The 18,162-nt window shown below is 40.4% G+C and overlaps 2 protein-coding genes and 1 long non-coding RNA gene across 3 annotated transcripts; 2 read left to right on the top strand and 1 right to left on the bottom strand.

The window, feature by feature from the left end:
- Positions 1–2,283: 2,283 nt before the first annotated feature.
- Positions 2,284–4,629, top strand: LOC125315884 (rust resistance kinase Lr10-like). The gene is made up of 3 exons (XM_048281989.1): positions 2,284–2,689; positions 3,205–3,252; positions 3,320–4,629. Exons 1-3 carry the CDS (start codon positions 2,293–2,295, stop codon positions 4,471–4,473), a joined length of 1,599 nt encoding a protein of 532 aa, XP_048137946.1. The 5' UTR covers positions 2,284–2,292; the 3' UTR covers positions 4,474–4,629.
- Positions 4,630–6,385: 1,756 nt separating this feature from the next.
- On the bottom strand, positions 6,386–9,957 carry LOC125315889. Its single transcript, XR_007199161.1, has 2 exons — positions 9,864–9,957; positions 6,386–6,915 (listed from the first exon to the last, which is right to left on the bottom strand). It is a non-coding gene; the product is annotated as an uncharacterized LOC125315889 (long non-coding RNA).
- A 6,994-nt stretch (positions 9,958–16,951) lies between these two features.
- On the top strand, positions 16,952–17,916 carry LOC115726833 (NDR1/HIN1-like protein 26). Its single transcript, XM_030656899.2, has one exon. It carries the CDS (start codon positions 17,054–17,056, stop codon positions 17,705–17,707), a length of 654 nt encoding a protein of 217 aa, XP_030512759.1. The 5' UTR covers positions 16,952–17,053; the 3' UTR covers positions 17,708–17,916.
- Positions 17,917–18,162: the final 246 nt, after the last annotated feature.

Below are 18,162 nucleotides of genomic sequence, written 5' to 3' on the forward strand. Positions count from 1 at the left end.
TTCGAGGCAAGCTAGTTTTTGTTTTTGATCTTTTTCCTCAAAACTATGCATAAATTTTCCCGTGGTCGTGGCTCGTGGGGCGAAGAAAGAAGACAGAGAAGAAGAAGAATGGAAGAGAAAAAAGACGAAGAACAAAAGATTGCGTATCAGAAGGAAGTAACGTTCTTTGTTGACTTGATGGGATGTGGAACCAATAATCACGGCAAGAGAGTGGAAGAAACTTTTGCATTTTCCATGGGTGTATATATCCAAGATGCGCTTTATATGTAACTCATTAAACGGATAACTTTATTGACTCCAAAGTCTCCAGTATTTAGTCAGTGGACAATAGTGTGGTGACATTCACAACATAAGCTATCTATTTCAATTGAAGAGTAACCCAAAAGGATTGGGTGCCAACACATTCGACCTGACCTATGAAGATAATCACATTGTTAAATACATCTATGATGGCCAATAATATATGCACTCTATCAACTATACCGCTACCAAAATCAGGTTGTTCGACCACGGGCTGTAGAAAGATAACTGCTCGTCTCTCCCCCGTAATTTAGGGTTAAGCTATATGTTCAAAAGCACTGTCTATAATGAAAGTGCATTGGTCATTATGAACCGTTCAAAGCCGGTTAGTTCTCCTTTCTAAGTGGTAGCAATTGTGATCGTCGAAACATATTATTCCTATCAAAAGAATGTTCATGTCCTCCGAAGCAAGAGTTGACAAGGCAAATAATGTTACGCCAAGACTCATGCCATAAGCCGAGAAAGCCACTCGCACTCCCGAACGATGCCGATGCATGTGTTTAAACTAGTGCAGATGACAGAATTCGGAAAGCTAAATAATGTGCAGAAGCAGGTAATTTATTCATGATATCTAATACAGCAACTTCTATTTTTAGTACAACTCTAGTGATTAGGAAATTAATTAATCCATTATCAGCATCCACTTAAGAGCTACCATTCTAAAGCAATAGGACCGTGAGATGCTAAACACAAGAGAAGTCCAGAGGCTACAAAACAATTTGTGCACAGGTGATGCTACCACTTCTCCGTTGTGTGGTCTTGCCAAAACAGAGGATGCCTGCCCCGATTGGCTGTCATCCTCTGCTTTCACTGAATTGCACATTCTTTGCAAGTTCTTGAAGGTGAAAAGTAGAATGGAGCAATAATTTAGTGGCTTGTTGAATAAATCCACTGAACCGCACTGGTTATGGAATCGAGCTTCAGCGGAATGTCTATCGTTTCCGAGGCACGATGCTCCTAGCGATTTAGTTATAAATACCATAACTTGTGATGAATTTAAGCAAATTAATATAGAGCCAATAAGAAGAACACACTTATGATATTTGAAACAGATTCACCACCCGAGCCGCCATGCCTCAGAGCATCAAAATAAGCTATCTCAAAATGTATTTGATTATGACTTATTAAGTATCTTTTGAGAATGAGAATGAGAAAATAGCCCGTTTTATTAAGTGATTCGACCGCCGAAGGAATTGGAATTACGTCAAAAAGTTTGCCACTTAATTCAACAAATATGGAGTACAAGCAAACGAAGAAGAAAATGGGGAGAAAAGTAGAGATAGGGTGTGTACCCAACAATCACGTGGAAAAAGTGGAGGAGGAAAGGTCAAATTTGGATGGCCACCGGACCGTTCCTCTAATAGTGGAACGGAACCTCCACTCAGTTTGGGTGGGTCCACCACTTTAATTTCTCGACTGTACATCCATTCGTCCCGTTGACTGACTTTGGGCTTCTCTTTAGGATAAGGCGACGCCACGCTCTCCAATCAAACAAGGATTGTCCCATCTTGTTTCAGTCTTTTTATATTGCGCCTCTCCTCCACCCACACGCCAACCAATCCTTTCCCAGCTTCTCTTTGCCCAAATACAAACAGAGACATGATCAATACTTCCAGCTCCATGAATATCTACCGAGTGCTGCTACTCACTCTTGTTCTATTTCTAGCTATGACTTGCGGTGCCGAGAGCAGACGAAGACGGCGGTGCTTTGCTTCATCTTGTGGTGACATTCGCAATATAAGTTACCCATTTCGACTAAAAAGTGACCCGCGGGGATGTGGTCACTCGAAGTATGAGCTGACTTGTGAAGATAATCACACTGTTCTGCACTTGGCTGATGGCCGGTACTATGTGCAGTCTATCGATTATCCTGCTCGCAAAATCAGGTTGGTCGACGATGGATTGCAAAAGGACAACTGCTCGTCTCTCCCCCGCCGTTCGTGGGAGCTATATAACTTCAAGATCAGTAACCATCGAAGCAACCCATACTACATGAGTAGCTACTGGATAAGCTACGATACGTTGGTCATCTTGAACTGCTCAACGCCGGTTAGTTCTCCATTCTACATCACTACCGGTTCGTGCATTAAGCGGCCATACTCTTCCAACATATCATCGAATTGGAACTTGTATGCTTTGGTCAATCCAAAAGCATCGTATATCATGGATTTTTGCACCATTCACAGTTGGACGTGGGTATCATATGATTTTGGGGGTGAAGAGCAGATAAATAGCAGCTCCTACAACTACAACCTAATCCACAACATCATGGCTGATGGATTCGGTCTGCGCTATTATGTAGATTCAGGGATCAAAGTTTTCATGTGCACCTTTGATTTCTTGAGCATCTACTATGGTGCCACGGGTTGCAGAACCAATCACATAAATGGTAAGCATCGGTTGGCGATGATATCTTACTGCAATTTTGCATGATTCCAAACTCTCTTTCACTTGCTATCTTCTGCTGCATATTAAAATCAAATTGGTGGAGTTGCAAGATTACGGAAAAAAAACAAACAGAAGTGACAGTGAAACTCGCCCCAGACATGGACATGGGCCTAGATTCTGTTTCCTTCCGTATGAGGGGTAAACCTTCCTTTGTAGTTTTTTGTTGGCATAGAGTTTGGATGTTTCTTAATTAGTTCCTTACTTAGTGACTTAACAAATAATTCAAGACAGGGTTGTTTAACAAATTACTTGTATGCATGTATTGATAGGAGGAACAATTAACTAAGAGGGAAAATTATTATCTTGCGTTGACTGCTAACAAGCGAAAGGGGTTTCTTGTATTCTTTTGGACAAAATTCAACTGATCCATGTTAGCTTTACTCTCTTTTCTGGTGAGATTTGTTTTCATACTTCTTTTCCTTCTATTCCACTTCACATCATTCGTTCCTTCCACAGGTCTGCTTTTTGCAATTTGGACAACTCTCGAATCTACAGCATTACTAGGTAAGCCGCAATGATTCGTTCTTAAATTAATAAAAGGAACTAATCTAACCTATCAAAATTTCCCCAGTGTATTTTTGTGCAGCGAAATTCGTAATTGGGATGCCATTGGTCGCCATGTTTCTAATCTACAAGTATAGAAGAAGGCACTTTGCAATGGACAAGAACGTCGAAGAATTTTTGCAAGCTCATAACAACTTTTTGCCGATAAGGTACTCGTACTCGAATATCAAGAAGATCACCGGAAATTTTAAGCACAAGCTGGGTGAAGGGGGTTATGGTTCTGTATACAAAGGAATGCTCAGAAGCGGCAATGAAGTGGCCATCAAGATTTTGAAGCAGTCCAAAGCCCAGGGCCAAGATTTTATCAATGAAATGGCTACTATTGGAAGAATTCACCATGTGAATATAGTGCAACTCATTGGTTTTTGCTTTGAAGGCTCGAAACAAGCTCTCGTGTATGATCTCATGCCAAATGGATCATTGGACAAGCACATCTTCACTAAGGAATGTGATAAGTTTCTTGATTACGGGAAAATATATGAGATCGCTCTTGGCGTGGCAAAGGGGATTGAATACTTACATCGGGGGTGTGACATGCAAATACTACATTTTGATATCAAGCCTCACAACATTCTTTTAGACAAGAATTTCACTCCTAAAGTTTCTGATTTTGGACTCGCGAAACTTTATCCCATCGATAATAGCATAGTCTCGATGTCTGCCGCAAGAGGAACCTTGGGATATATGGCGCCCGAGTTGTTCTATAAGAGTATTGGTGGTGTATCTTATAAATCGGATGTCTATAGCTTCGGGATGTTGCTCATGGAAATGGCAGGTAGAAGGAAAAATATAAATGCAAATGCGGAACGGTCAAGCCAAGTTTATTTTCCATTGTGGGTGTATGACCAAGTGAGTGAAGAAGAAAGTGTTGAAATGGAAGAAGTTGTTGAAGAGGAAAGGGAGGTGATAAAAAAGATGATAATAGTTGCACTTTGGTGTATACAATTAAACCCTAACCATCGGCCTCCAATGAATAAAGTCTTAGGAATGCTTGAAGGAGATATTGGTACTATTCAAATGCCTCCAAAACCTCTTATTTACCCACCAGATGAGCCAGTTGACGATGGCAAAGCCGAGATGGAAGTAGAAACATTCTCAACTTCATCAAGCGCTCCCACAACTTCCGCTGGTTTTCCATTAAGAGATAGAAATGATGTTTAGAGGATCACTCACACTTTGATTGCAAAAGCTTTGTTCCCCACAGTATAGTGTTATATTGGGAGGGTGTTGAGGTAATTTAGCTTGCCAGTGATAAGGTTTTGTCTTCTTCTTGCTCCTAAGTAACTGTTGGGTTATTGTACTTCATGTATAGTATCACTCTCTCGCATCTTCCTTGGAAAGATAAACAAATTGGTAAGAGAGCAAGGACAAAAACGGCGGGGCAAGTGGACGGACATTTGTGAAATTTTCCTCCCTCATTATGCGATGTTGGTGTACATGCACGTGAAGTGCGTAGTTAGCGAATCACTTCATGATTCAAGAAAGATGTTTGACCGGATGCAAGATCAAAACGTGATGTCTTAGACAACGATAATATTGGGATATACACAAACTGAAGAGAATGAGGAGTATCAAACTCTTTTTTGAAGTGATAAAAGGTCCGGGGAGGCCAAACCATTTCGCATTTGCTAATGTTCTCAAGGCATGTGGAAGTACTTGCGATGTAGATATAGGGATACAAATATACTCAGATAGCTATATAATTGGGGTTTGCCAGTGATGCTTGCGTTATTCTCTTATTAGCATGTATTCTCGGTCGCAGTCGGGCCACATGGAAGACGCTCGGAGAGATTTCGATGCACTATTTGAAAAGAATTTGATTTCTTATAATACCCTTGTGGATGCCTATGACAAATTGAGAGAGGAATCGGAACGAGTGCTTTTACATTTGCCAGCCTTTTAATTGGAGCAAATCCATGCGAGGATGGTAAAATCAGGGCTGGACTCAAATCACTGCATTTCCAATACTACGTATTCAATGTGTGGAAACATAGAAGCTGCTTTTGCTCTTTTATCCTCTTGTAGGGTTTGATTTCTGATGGACAAAAACACTTTAGGTCAATGTACACGGAAAATGGAATCTTGTCGATGATCGTCGGTTTATAAATGCAATACTTTTCAGGCTGATGCACTGGCCTGGCGTACATTTCTTGGCGCTTGCCGACTTCACGGCAATGTTGAACTTGCAAAACAAGCTGCAGCAATGACTTTTGAGCAGGAACCGGATAACCCTGCTGCTTATGTTTTGCTATCTAATAAGTATGCCTCATCTGGTCTGTGGGAAGATGCAGCAGCAATCGGAAAGAAGTTCAAACTGAAAAATCATACAAAAGAAGCCGGTTGTAGCTGGATTCAAGTGAAAAACGAGTTCTATGTCGGTGACACTTCACACCCAAAAGCACGGGACGGGAAATCTATGACGAACTGGATCGATTGGCTAGTTAAACAAAGAAAATGGCTTATGTTCCGAATACTGGATTTGTTCTTCATGATGTGGAGGAGGGACGAAAGGAACAGTATTTGCTCCAGCAAAGTGAACAAGTTGTTTTTTTCACTTTGCCTTATAAGCACCTCCAGTCCGAAATCTATCAGGGTGTTTAGGAATCTTCGCATTTGCGGAGATTGTCATTCTGCGATCAAGTATATCTCCATGGGAACCGGAAGATCTATAGTCGTAAGGGATGCAAACCGGTTCCACCATTTTATGGACAGAACATGCTCATGCAATGACTACCGGTGACGATGCTTCTTAAATTGTCTCATTCATCGAGTAAATCAAATCCCCATATTTTATTTTTCCCCCTTATTCTGATGATCCTTCAACAGGGATTCTAATATGCCCCTAGCAAGCCCAACAATGTACTGAAACGTAAAGGGATTTGGTACACCCACTGTCAAAATACCAAGCAAAAGACCTCAAATGGATTTTGCAAACTTTCAGCAATATGATTCATGGAAACTAAAACAGTCACGCTTTTACAATTGGGATTTCCCTGGGGCGTACGGTTTATTAGTACTAGCTATAGATGTTCTGTTCCATTCCAGAGCGTTCCCAGTATGCAGTCCTGATGCCTTTAGGAAATAGGCGATTGAGAAGAAACAAGAGTAACTTTCGTAAGCGAGCAACGGTTTGAAACAGAGAGGCATGATCTTGCGGGTTTCGTGCAGTGAACAAGCATTCGCAAGTGTTGCATCTGCTTGTTAGTGAGGAAAATGTTTTCCGTCACTCAGGCGTATCCTTCCTGATGTACATTTGAGCTCCACATTGTTCCTCTGCGCGGCTTCTCCTGTACAGCATTGCACTAGTCAGAGCTGGCAAAGCACCAGGTATCGATGCTAGTTTTCACTCAGCAAACGACTGCATAAAATCCAAAGGTGTTCAACTAGAATGCGCACTGTAACTGTCATGTTGTTACGGGCAATTTGTTTTATCAGTGGTAGCAATTATGATCATCTAAACATACAATTCCTATCAAAAGAACATCCATATCTCCTGAAGCAAGAGTTCAGGAGGCTAATTAATTTATGCCACCCCACATGCGATAAGCCGACAAAGCCACTTGCGCTCTCAAACGATTCATGTGTTTAAACTGGTACATATAACTGTCACGACCTAAAAAATAATATTTTTCAGGCTAACGGATTATCGGGCTAATTTAATGACTAACCTGATACGGACTCTCCCAAGCCCTACCAACTCGCAACTTTGGTTAATTCAGATGATCTTAAATTCGGAGTCGCCACTAACCATTTTGGGTAGGTTGATTAGAAACCTAAATAAAAATAGCGGGAGGACTATTCTTATTTCTACGAACCGGAGACTAAGGATTCGGGGACTTGGTTACATTACCTAATTAAAGCTAATGCCCTTTCGGTACCTTAAATCCATGAAAATCCTAGATTTGACAACTCGATTGAGTTCACTTCAAAGTTTAGAAGATGGAGTTCTTTTTGGGGTTCGCTTATTTAGATGCATGGACAATATGAATGAGTGCAATAACATGGAACGCAAGGATTTTACCGAAATGATGTAATGATATGCTCATGCGAAAATGCAATGCAAAAGTGTGACGTGCAAATACGTGACATGGCAAGACATGATATACAAACAACTATATGTAGGCGCAAATCACGACATGACAAGTAGCATAGCATACGATGGACGATGATATAATAAAATGCATGCAAAGAACCATATAACGTAGTTAAAATATGCAATGAATTGCCTAAACGTACGATGATCACGTAACGTGTAGAAATTATGCCGAACATGCAAATTCAAATGTAATTAACCTAAACATGTAATCTAAATTGACTATCCTATTATGCGTGATCCTAAAGCATGATTTCTACATGACGTGCAATGAGAGCATAATTGCATAAAAGGATATGACGTAGCGACACGTGAAACCGAATCATGCTATATAGCAAACAAATATGCCATGTGCGAAAACATGATATATGAAGATGACATGCAAACGTGGATATGCTATAATATGATGACATGCGACACAGTATAATATGACGAGCGAATATAAGATAGTACAAAATATGCAAAAAAATATGCGTGGAAGAATACGAGATATGCAACGAAATCAAAAATATGCGAGGCATTTTGAAAATTTGGAATGCAAATGTGATACTCGAAAATATGTAATGAACACGCAAGATATGCAGACGTGATAATTCGAATCACACGTAAGGATTTGCTGAATTTTTTTTGAGATTTTTTTATCCTCTTTTAGATGCAATTTTCGACCAGATTAGAAATATCCTTGATCCAATTCTCTTGATTTAAATCTTCAAGATAAACTTAATGAGATAAAGTTTTAAAGAAACCTCATCTTCCTAAAGATTTAATCAAACATGGTTTCTAAGAAACCATATCTCACTAAATTTTTTAGGATTTTCTTTTAAAAGTTTATCAAGAAATTTAAATCAAACCATATATCAATCGGGTATGGAATATCAATCCAATCAAATAATCCAAGATAGCGATCCACATCAAATCAAAACCCTATCCTTTTGCAATTTTTTCGAAAAAAAAAGGATATTTATAAATCTAAATTCGGCTTTTTGAAGATAGCGAATCGGATCTAAACGGCGATAGATCGGATTAACTAAATTCCCATCTTTACTAGGTTGGAGGGTCGTATCCGAAAGGCGACGGATAAGTTTATCCAACTTAACATAGATGTTGCCTATTAGGGAATAAAATTCCCTAATTTAGATTTAGGTTTTTTTTTATATTCAGAAAATTGTGCATAAAGTAACAAAAAACCCATTCCAAGCAACAATTTCTGAAAACTATGATGAAAATCACGACTTTTCTTTGATCTAGCAAAAACACTTTCTCCACTCAAATTTTAAACAAAATTCCGAGAAACAGAAGCTCGTTGATCAAAAGTTCACATTTTTCTTTTGACTCGATTGCAAACACGTGTGAATTCAACAAAGATAAACATATGCAATCTTTCGAAATACAAGGTCTACATCTTTGCCAATAAACTAAAGCAAGCAATATTATTCAACAATCAAGAGGGGAACTCACTGTTGATTGCTTCCTGGATTTGCTCTTAATAAACCTTCGCGAACGAGCAACTCTTGCTCCTCGGTATAGTAGCCTTTTATGAAATCTAGCAGAGACAACAAATTGATGAGTCAAAAGCAAGTGTCTCCACTAGCAGCCAAAAAATATTACAACTTCAGGGGATGGACTGCCGCTTCTCAATTCCTTTTGACTGCAACTTCACAAGTGGACCTTGTTACGTGTGACCGTGAATAAAGAATTTTGCCGACGAATTCACTGATTGCACTTTAGTGTCTTCAGCTCGGTGGACACGACGACAAATTGGTAACAGAAGGTGTAGCGGCGGCAACGAGACAACGTCGTAGACTTGGGGATTGGTCGATGGATCGAAGACCAACAAAGCAACGCCCAACTCTCTCTCACGTCTTTCTCAATTTTTTTTCTCAAAAATTCTGACCCCCCTTAACCCTAGGCATAGGGTTCTATTTATAGAGAGCTCAAATATTCTAAACCTAGTGGAGATAGGATTGAACGTTGACCGTTAGATTGGGAGTCCTAGTAGGACTTCGATTGAGTTTTTTAACCATTGGATTAAAAATCTGCACTTTGAGGAGTCTCACTTGGTTTGCATTCCTTCAAATTTTCGGCCAAATGAATGAGGGGGCGAAATGGGCTACTTTTCAATGTTTTATGGGCTCGTTTTGTGATCCCGGACTCACTTGGACCTTAACTAATAAAATGGGTAATTAATTAAGGCCTTTTTGCAATTTAAAGAGCTCAAACGGGCTATTTTGAGTCCAAAATTATAGTAAAAATTCCGCAGCCTCTCTAGTAACTTTCGAGTCGATTTTAACTCGGTCGTCCATTGGGAACGTGCTCAATTGACTCATCTCTGGCCCTAGTTGACATGACGAAAATTAAATATGCAATGCATGAAAATTTATTTTTTGTGAGAATTATGAATAACTCTCATTTTTATGAATGATTTTTCTAAAATTAAAATTTAGGTGTCAACAATAACCGAATTCGCAAGGTTGTATTGTGCTGGAGGAGGTAATTTCAATTAACATTCCCCTAAAGTAGGTAAGTAGCTTGCAGATGAATTGAGTTTTTTGCTCATTCCTCATGGCTCATTGGAGAATCATCTTGATGAGAAGGACCATTCATCGTCACAGGAGCCTGTGGGGCTGTCTCTGCCAGTTCCATCGCAATTTGTTGCTCCGCCGCACCGTCACAGGGGGCAAGAACAATTGAAACCTCACATGACAAAGTGTTCAAAGTATGACAACCACACCCGTCTAATGGACAGGAAAAATTCATTGGCTGAACTTCGAGGTCTGCATAAACCGACTTCCCGCAGCAAACAATCCTAAACAGATGGCGTCACTTAGGAGAGCACTCGACAGAGGCTCGAGGAACTGGAAGACATTCATGGAAAGACATCGTCAGGTAAAACGTGAGTAAAGGAACAAATTTGGGCGTAAATTGCGTATAAATTCCTCTTGCGGAGGACCTGATTATTGACCTAAGGATGTACTTGATTTGAGTTCATATGGCACGGTACGATCCCCGTCATCGTGAACTTTCTCCCAGATACAGATTCTATGCAAGATCTCTTTGTTTTGCTCCATACAGCTGCCATGCTAGATACGAAGTAACTCTGCTTATTCTTTAATTCGGCAACATTTTCGCATCTGCTCTGTGGACAAAAACATGCTCTCCCTGGATTTTCCTGGTCATACAGGAGGCGCGTGACAGCAGTTCTATTTCCTTGTTTTTCTTTTTTCTATTTTGGGGAACAGGTTTGGAACAGAAATCCGTTCGGTAGTGTTGTTTCATTTTTCTATTTCCCGGACAAATGAATTTCGAAGAAGGAACAATATATATATATATATATATATATATATATATATTTTTATAAATCAAAAGGTAATCTCTCGCATTCTGCTAGGGAAGAAATTAGAGAAACGACCAAACCAAATATGACGAGTAGTTTGGTCCTAGCTAAGCTCTGACCCTATTTTTGTATAATAACAAAGAAAAGAGGTACAATTAAAAGGAATAGGAGACTCAAACAACAATTGTGCAAGAGAGAATCGACAATTGCATCGATAACTTGGTGTATCTACTATACAACCGTTAACTAAAATATGTCTATTGTTAGCAAATTGACAGGCTTGAGGTCTCCATTTTTTAATCAGTCCTAAATATTAGCCCAAAGTGACGTCCAATTTTTTATTTTTATTTTTTGAAGAAGGGGGGAATGCTATGTCCTTGGACACAAATCATAAAATCACAAGTTCATAGTAGATCTTGGGAATAAGTTCACTGGAAGTACTAAGACATATCGTGAAAGTGTAATTGAGTCCTAAAACTTGGAAAAAAGTGCAATCAAGTCTAAAACTTGTCATGAAAGTACAATTGAGGCTTAAAACTTTCAAAAGGTGCAATTAAGTGCTAAAATTTTTCACGAAAGTACAATCAAGTCTTAAAGCTTTCAAAAAATGCAATAAACGAAATGGCTTGATTTCATCAATTGGACAAGTTTTAAGACTTGACAGCATATTTTCAAAACTTTAAGACTTAATTGCACTTTTTAACAAGTTTTAAGACTCAATTGCATTATTTGAAAGTTTTATGAATCAATTGCACTTTCCTCGACAAATTTTAGGATTTCCAACACACTTAGTCCCTAGAAATTACGTTTCATCTTTTCTAGAGATAGAGATCTCTCAATAAATTTGGGACTTTGCCTGTTTAAAATGTCATTAGAATTAGGAAGGAAAAGAGAGCGGTGCTATTTGTGCGTGATATCTATATGCAGTACCTCTGGTTTATTACAATTCTAGTGATTAGGTGATTAATTTCATTTTCAGTGTCCACTTAAGAGGGTGTGAGTCGTGATGGTAACTCCTTGTCATGCAGATTTCGACATCAATTGCACCTTGTTAGTCCCGCATTGGCTCTGGAAAAGAACAATGACCATTTTAAGGCAATAGGACATGAGATCGTAAACACAACAAATGTCCAGAGGCTACAAAACAATTCGCGTATAGGTGATGCTCGCTCTTCTCTGTAGTGTGGTATTGTCAAAACAAAGGATGCCTGCAACTATCCACGTCATCCTCTGCTTTCACGGAATTACATGTTCTTGAGGTAAATACACTACGAGTGCCTCAATTTATATACGGTGTTCACTTGAAAGCCGTTATTTTTTTTTTTTTTTGCTCACTTAAGTGCCACAACTTTTAAAAACCGATCACTTGAGTGCCATCGGCTATTTGGCTCGCCGGAAATCCTATGTGGCCAGCGGAAAGTCTGACATGGCATCGCTGGCTTGATTTTTTTGAATTTTTTAATATTTTCTAGAATATATTTATTATTTTATTATTTATTTTGAAATTTTTTTTATTTCCCCTATAATTATTTTTCTCATTTATGACATTGGCCGAGAAAGGTCACCGGCGACCCTCACCGGCCACAAATTCGTCGCCAAGGGGCGAGGGCCACCTCGTCCTCGGCCGGCGGGGCTGCAGCGGCCATGGGCGAGGGCCATCGCGGCCTCAACGGCCGCGAGTGAGGGTGCAAAGGCCCCCGCTAGATCTGGGCGAGGTCCCTCACGGTCCCAACGGCCCATGCCATGTCCGGGCGAGGGCCTTCGTGCCTTCGCGGTCATGGTCGGCAAAGCCGCAAGGGCCCTCGCCCGGATCCGGCGAGGGTCTTCCGCCCTTGTCGGTGGCCGCGACGGCCCTCGCCCATGGCCGTTGCAACCCCGCTAGTCGAGGGCAAGGCGGCCCATGCCCCTCGATGAAGGATTCGTGGCCGCCGATGACCCTCGTCGGCCAATGTAAAAAAATAAAAAAATAAAAAACAAAATAAAAATGAAAAAATAGAAAATAATGATAAAAAAATTCGCGTGTGACGTAAAAATTAATACAAAAATAAAAAAAGCCATGTAGGACGATTTACCGAAAGTGGCACTCAAGTGATCGGTTTTGCTCCGATTTGGTACTTAAGTAAGTGAAAAAAAAACTATGGCACTCAAGTGAGCGCCGTACAAAAGTTATAACACTCGCAATGTACTTATCCCCATGTTTTTTGCTTGCTTTTAAGTTCTTGAAGGTGAAAAGTAGAATGGAGCAATAATTTCACTACTTGTTGAATCCATCCAATGATATTTTTTTTTATATTTTGGGTAGAAGTAAAATCTAATTGGTTATTTCCAAATACGTAAATTAATAGTTCAAATAGCACTCAAAGATAGGGTATTTCCCATTTTTATAGGAAATAATTATCCTTGTTTGTAGTGATTTCTTATATATTTTCAACACTCAAATAGTTTAAAATTACGATACAATAGTATTGCAGAAATATAATTATCGACTATTGGAATTATTAGCTTCTCCATTTGGCCTATGATTAAGAGTCAAATCGACATGTTGTCAATATCCTCTCCACCAACCCGCCACAAAGTTATTGCCTAAAAACCCAATCAAATTAAGGCTCCGTTTGTTTCACGAAAAATATGAAATTTTTGAAACATATTTTTCAGGAAGTCATTTTCCAGGAAAATGACAATATTTTTAGGTATTTGGCTAAGACTTGAAAATGAGCTGAAAATTTTTTTATGTTATTTTGTAAGGTAGATTTTCCTAAATAGACATATACTATTTGGGCGGATAATTACTTACCCATAAGTAGCCAAAAAACTTCACAGGGACGCCGAGGTCTCAAGCCCGGATCCCCAACTCCCGGGCCCAAGCATGGGCACTAGTCTTGGGTCCACCGAAATCGAGCCCGTGAACTTGGTACCCTTGCCCAGCTCCCAAGTACATTGGCCCGGATCCGCAGAGGTCGGGCCTAGGTCCTAGTGCCCGGGCCTAGGTCCATCAAGGCCAAGCTCGGGCCCTAGTGCCCGTGCCTAAGTTAATAGGCATGGGACTCCAATACCAATGCCCACACTAGGGTCCGAGGTCTGGCTTTGGTTAACTTGGTAATGCGCAGCCAAGGTCTCAAACAAGGGCATGTGCTTCGAGGACACGAGCAAGGACGTCGAGGTCCCAAGCACAACCTCAATGGGCTCAAGCATCATGGACCCGGGCCCCAACATCAATGGATTGGGGAACAAGCACTGGGGACCCAAGCACGGGCATAGGAGTCCTCAACCCGACCTTGATGAACCCGGGCTTAAGAGTTGGGGACCCGAGCATAGGCGTTGTGGTTTGAGGCCCGGTCTCAATGTTACCGGGCCCATCTTCTCGAGCATAAGCATCGATGTCTAGGGCTTAGCCTCAATGGTCCCAAGAGTGGCGGCCGGGTATAGGGCACGGCCTAGATGGACTCGGGTCAAGGCATTGGGCCCGACCTCGATGGACCCGGGATAGGGCGTTGGGAAACCGGCCTTGACTTCTAGTCCCAACACCATTGCCAAGAGCCCAAGAACAAATGATGGGGTTTTCGTTGTTAAGCACATTTCGGGTCCAAACACCGATATCTAGTCGTATTTTGAAAATTGATTTTCAATTTTTCAAAGAGGAAATTATTTTCCTGAATTTGAAGTTTGGTAGGAAAACATTTTCCATTGATAAGGAAAACATTCTCCATTGACTCATTTTCTTAAGCGATTCAAATGCTAAAAAATAAGAAAAATATTTTATGCGAAACAAACAAAACCTACAGAACTTATTGCCCTTCTTCCCCTGTTGCAATGAAACATAGGAGACCCTTTATTTGGTGCCTAAGCAAAATCTAATGGATGAAAGGGAGAGCAAATATACAAAATGAGAGAGAGAGAGAGAGAGAGAGAGAGAGAGAGAGAGGAAGGTGAGAGATCATTAATAAAGTAAATTGGGTCAACCAGCTTTTTGTTGATTTTTTTTAAGAGGCTCAATAAACACAAAAAATCTCAAAAGCTTGATCAAAAGGAGGGAAGCCCCCCGGATTTCAAACTGAGTCTCTAATATTATTTCCAAGATCCTCAACCTGAAGATTGGTTGGGTCCAACTTGGCTTTGTCAAGCAGAGATTGCTTTAGACCAAAAAAAAAAAAAAAAAAAAAGCTGAGCTTGCTTGATTGTAAGCACTGGAATGGTTGACTGGGAATTGACCCGTCGAACCGCATTGATTGTTTACTCATCATTCGGATCGAATGGCCGAGCTTGATGCTCCTATTGCTAAACACCCATTCCATCATGGTAAAGCCAACAAGAATGAACACGGATTTACCACTCAGAGTCGCGATGCGTCAGAGCATCAAAGAGATGCTTGAGACTCAAAAGGGTAATATAGCCTCGCTCTAACTATTATTTAGGCAAATAGTCGGCATATTAGTACGGTTTCACATGGCAAATTTTAAAAAATTTCCCATAATGTATGGATTAGAATTTATCAGATATCTTTGGAGAATGAGAAAAATAGCTCATTTGGTCAAGTTAATATTTCTTTTACATGCTGATAGCAATATATGTAAGTCCTATTTTCTATTCAATTTCACAAAAGGTATTTTGTATGCACAATCTAATAGTTGTTTTCAGCATTATTAACGAGAGTCACGACTCACGGAGAACGCGCTAATGTAATTGTATCAAATGGTATGCCCTTTTTCTTAGCCTAAAAGTAATGGCTACATAGGAGGACACAACAAAGGTCTTGTAACTAAACAAAATTAAACGCAAGATAGGATGTTTCTCGTGGGCTCCAAAAGCAAGTCCCTAGATTCTTCGTGTTTTCTTACTTTTGCACTCTCTTTTGCGCAAAGTTCAATAATTAAAGAGACCACACGACAGTAAGTCTCCTTACTTAGTACCTTAACCAACCTCGCCCCACTAATCACGTCTTATTTTAATAGCCAAAACCAAAGTTTTCTTCCCCATATGCATATAAAACAGTTCACTGCATGAATTTGACGAGAGTTAATAAGAATTGGAGATGAAAAGGTTGGAAGTGATTGCACCAAGGCCACACGCCACTCCATTATAATGTCGTGACTCTTTCAAAAGGCTTTGCTTTTGCCTTCAACAATTATTAAAGTATGTGTCCCTTCTGATTCTAGCTAAGAAAGATATCCCCCGTATCGTGCCCCGTCAATCATTAGGGTTAGAAAATGTTCTCTGTATTACTCAGAAAGTCGTCAGGACCCACTTTTGTTTCAAAGCGTCCCTACATGTATACCATCTTTATATAGCTCGACTACACGGCTAAAATTTATACTCGAGCAACCAGTCATTCTTCTCACGTGCATGGCAAGAATACAATTTATATATCAATGTGTACTTAAGCAGAGTATTGGTGAGAGGGTATTTTATGTAATGAGTATTCACGAGTCAATTGTGAACAAAACCTGATAAAAATAGGGGATAAGTGCATTAAAAGACTTAAAACTTATCCCGAAAATGCAGTTGAGTCCTAAAACTTATCATAAAACCATCAAAAAGTACAATCAAATCCTAAAATTTGTCAAATTGATGAAATCAAGTCTTTACGTTGATTGCAGTTTTTTAAAGTTTTAGGACTTGACCGCACTTTCATGACAAATATTAGGGTTTGATTGCACTTTTTAAAAATTTTAGAACTCGAACTTTGGCGACAAATTTTACGATTTGATTGTGCTTTCTGAAAATTTTAAGATTTAATTACACTTTTCAATAAGTTTTAGGACTTTCAGTGCATTTATCCTTAAAAGATAGAGTCGAAATCCAAACAGTCAATGAGCCATTTGTTTGGAGAACAACAGTATACTGACGAGCTTTTCGTCAAAGCCAACTCTTGAGAAAGGAAACTTACGAGCGAAATCGGTATCTCTTCATCGATCGGGAGCTGGTGCAGTCATTGTCAAAGGTTCCTTTTGAAAACTTCAAGAGTATCGTCATGCATATCTTCTTCAGTTTGAGTGGAACTACAGAAGCAAAGCTACCATGGTCACCTAATAGCCATTCCATGTTGGTCATGCATGAGATGATGATGGTAATTTTCCAATCAAACATCTTTCCCCATCTGGAGAGAGAGTAGCTGCCAGTCAAACTCAATATAGCCAAAAAAATAAAAGTTAAAACCAACAGTTGCTTTTCACCTTGTCGGCTAGTCTCTCCCTTTATTATACCCCCAATCTATCACCTCTCTTTCCTTAGCATGCTAAGTTTCCCCCTTCCTTCCTTATCCTCCATTCCCATCTCTCTCTCTCTCTCTCTCTCTCTCTCTCTCTCTGCAATTGCAAATGACAAAAATCGACATAACATCACCCAAACACTGCGCCCTCAAGGAAGCAAGGTTCTACGACAACCTCGACAATCCCAAGCTCTACAAGAGGCTCTTCTTCGCCTTGTCCACTCTCTTCACCACCCTCCTCACCCTCATCCTCCTCATCTACCTCCTCCTCCACCCCACCAAACCCCGCTTCTCCCTCCAACAAGCCCAAATCTACCAGCTCAACCTCTCCACCAATCCGCAGCTCATCAACTCCTCCGTCCAAGTCACCCTCATCGCCACGAACCCCAACACCAAGGTCGGCATCTACTACGATGGCCTCCGGGTTTATGTCGCCTACAAGGGCCAGCAGATAACCCCCGACACTCCGCTTCCGCCCTTCTATCAAGGGCACCAGGACACTAATCTCTTGACCGCCTCCCTGGTGGGGACCTCGATTCCCGTCGCTCCTTCGTTCAGTTATGAAGTGGGCCGCGACCAGAGCGCGGGCGAATTGTCGATCAGTGTCAAAGTGGATGGGAGGATCAGGTGGAAGGTGGGGACTTGGGTCTCGTGGAATTATCAGATCAATGTCAACTGCGCCGCGGTTATGGATTTCGGGCCGGCGATCCCAACCGGCCCGTTGAGTACCAAGCAAGGAAGCCAATGTTCTACTTCTCTGTGAAAGAAGGGAACTTATGATCACCGCTACTTCTGGGATTCAATGCATTTTCAAGTTCGTGGTTTCGTCTCTTTTGTTTGATACGGTTGGCCTTTGGTTGATGTATTTCTAACTTTTTTTTTTTCGCAAGTACATGTGATGTTAATGATGGTTGAGAATATGATAAAGGTTGAAAGTTATAATGAGATGTGAAGAGCTTCTATTGATTTGTTGATGTTATCTTGGTCATGCCTCCCTTTCTCGATAATGCTGAGTCAAGTCGCTATGTTGCCATGCATGGGGCTGAAAAGGAGGTGTATGTGCCGTCGCTTTTGTGGGTGGTGTCGACACATGAAAGTGGAGGGTAGAGGAACGATTTTCATATTATATTATGACAAATTAAACACATTTAAGTGTATATATGTATATATACCAGAAATTGAATATTCTCGATCCTAGTTTTTGTTTCTTTTACCGAA

This window comes from Rhodamnia argentea, chromosome 7 (genome assembly GCF_020921035.1).
Source record: "Rhodamnia argentea isolate NSW1041297 chromosome 7, ASM2092103v1, whole genome shotgun sequence".
NCBI lineage: Eukaryota > Viridiplantae > Streptophyta > Magnoliopsida > Myrtales > Myrtaceae > Rhodamnia > Rhodamnia argentea.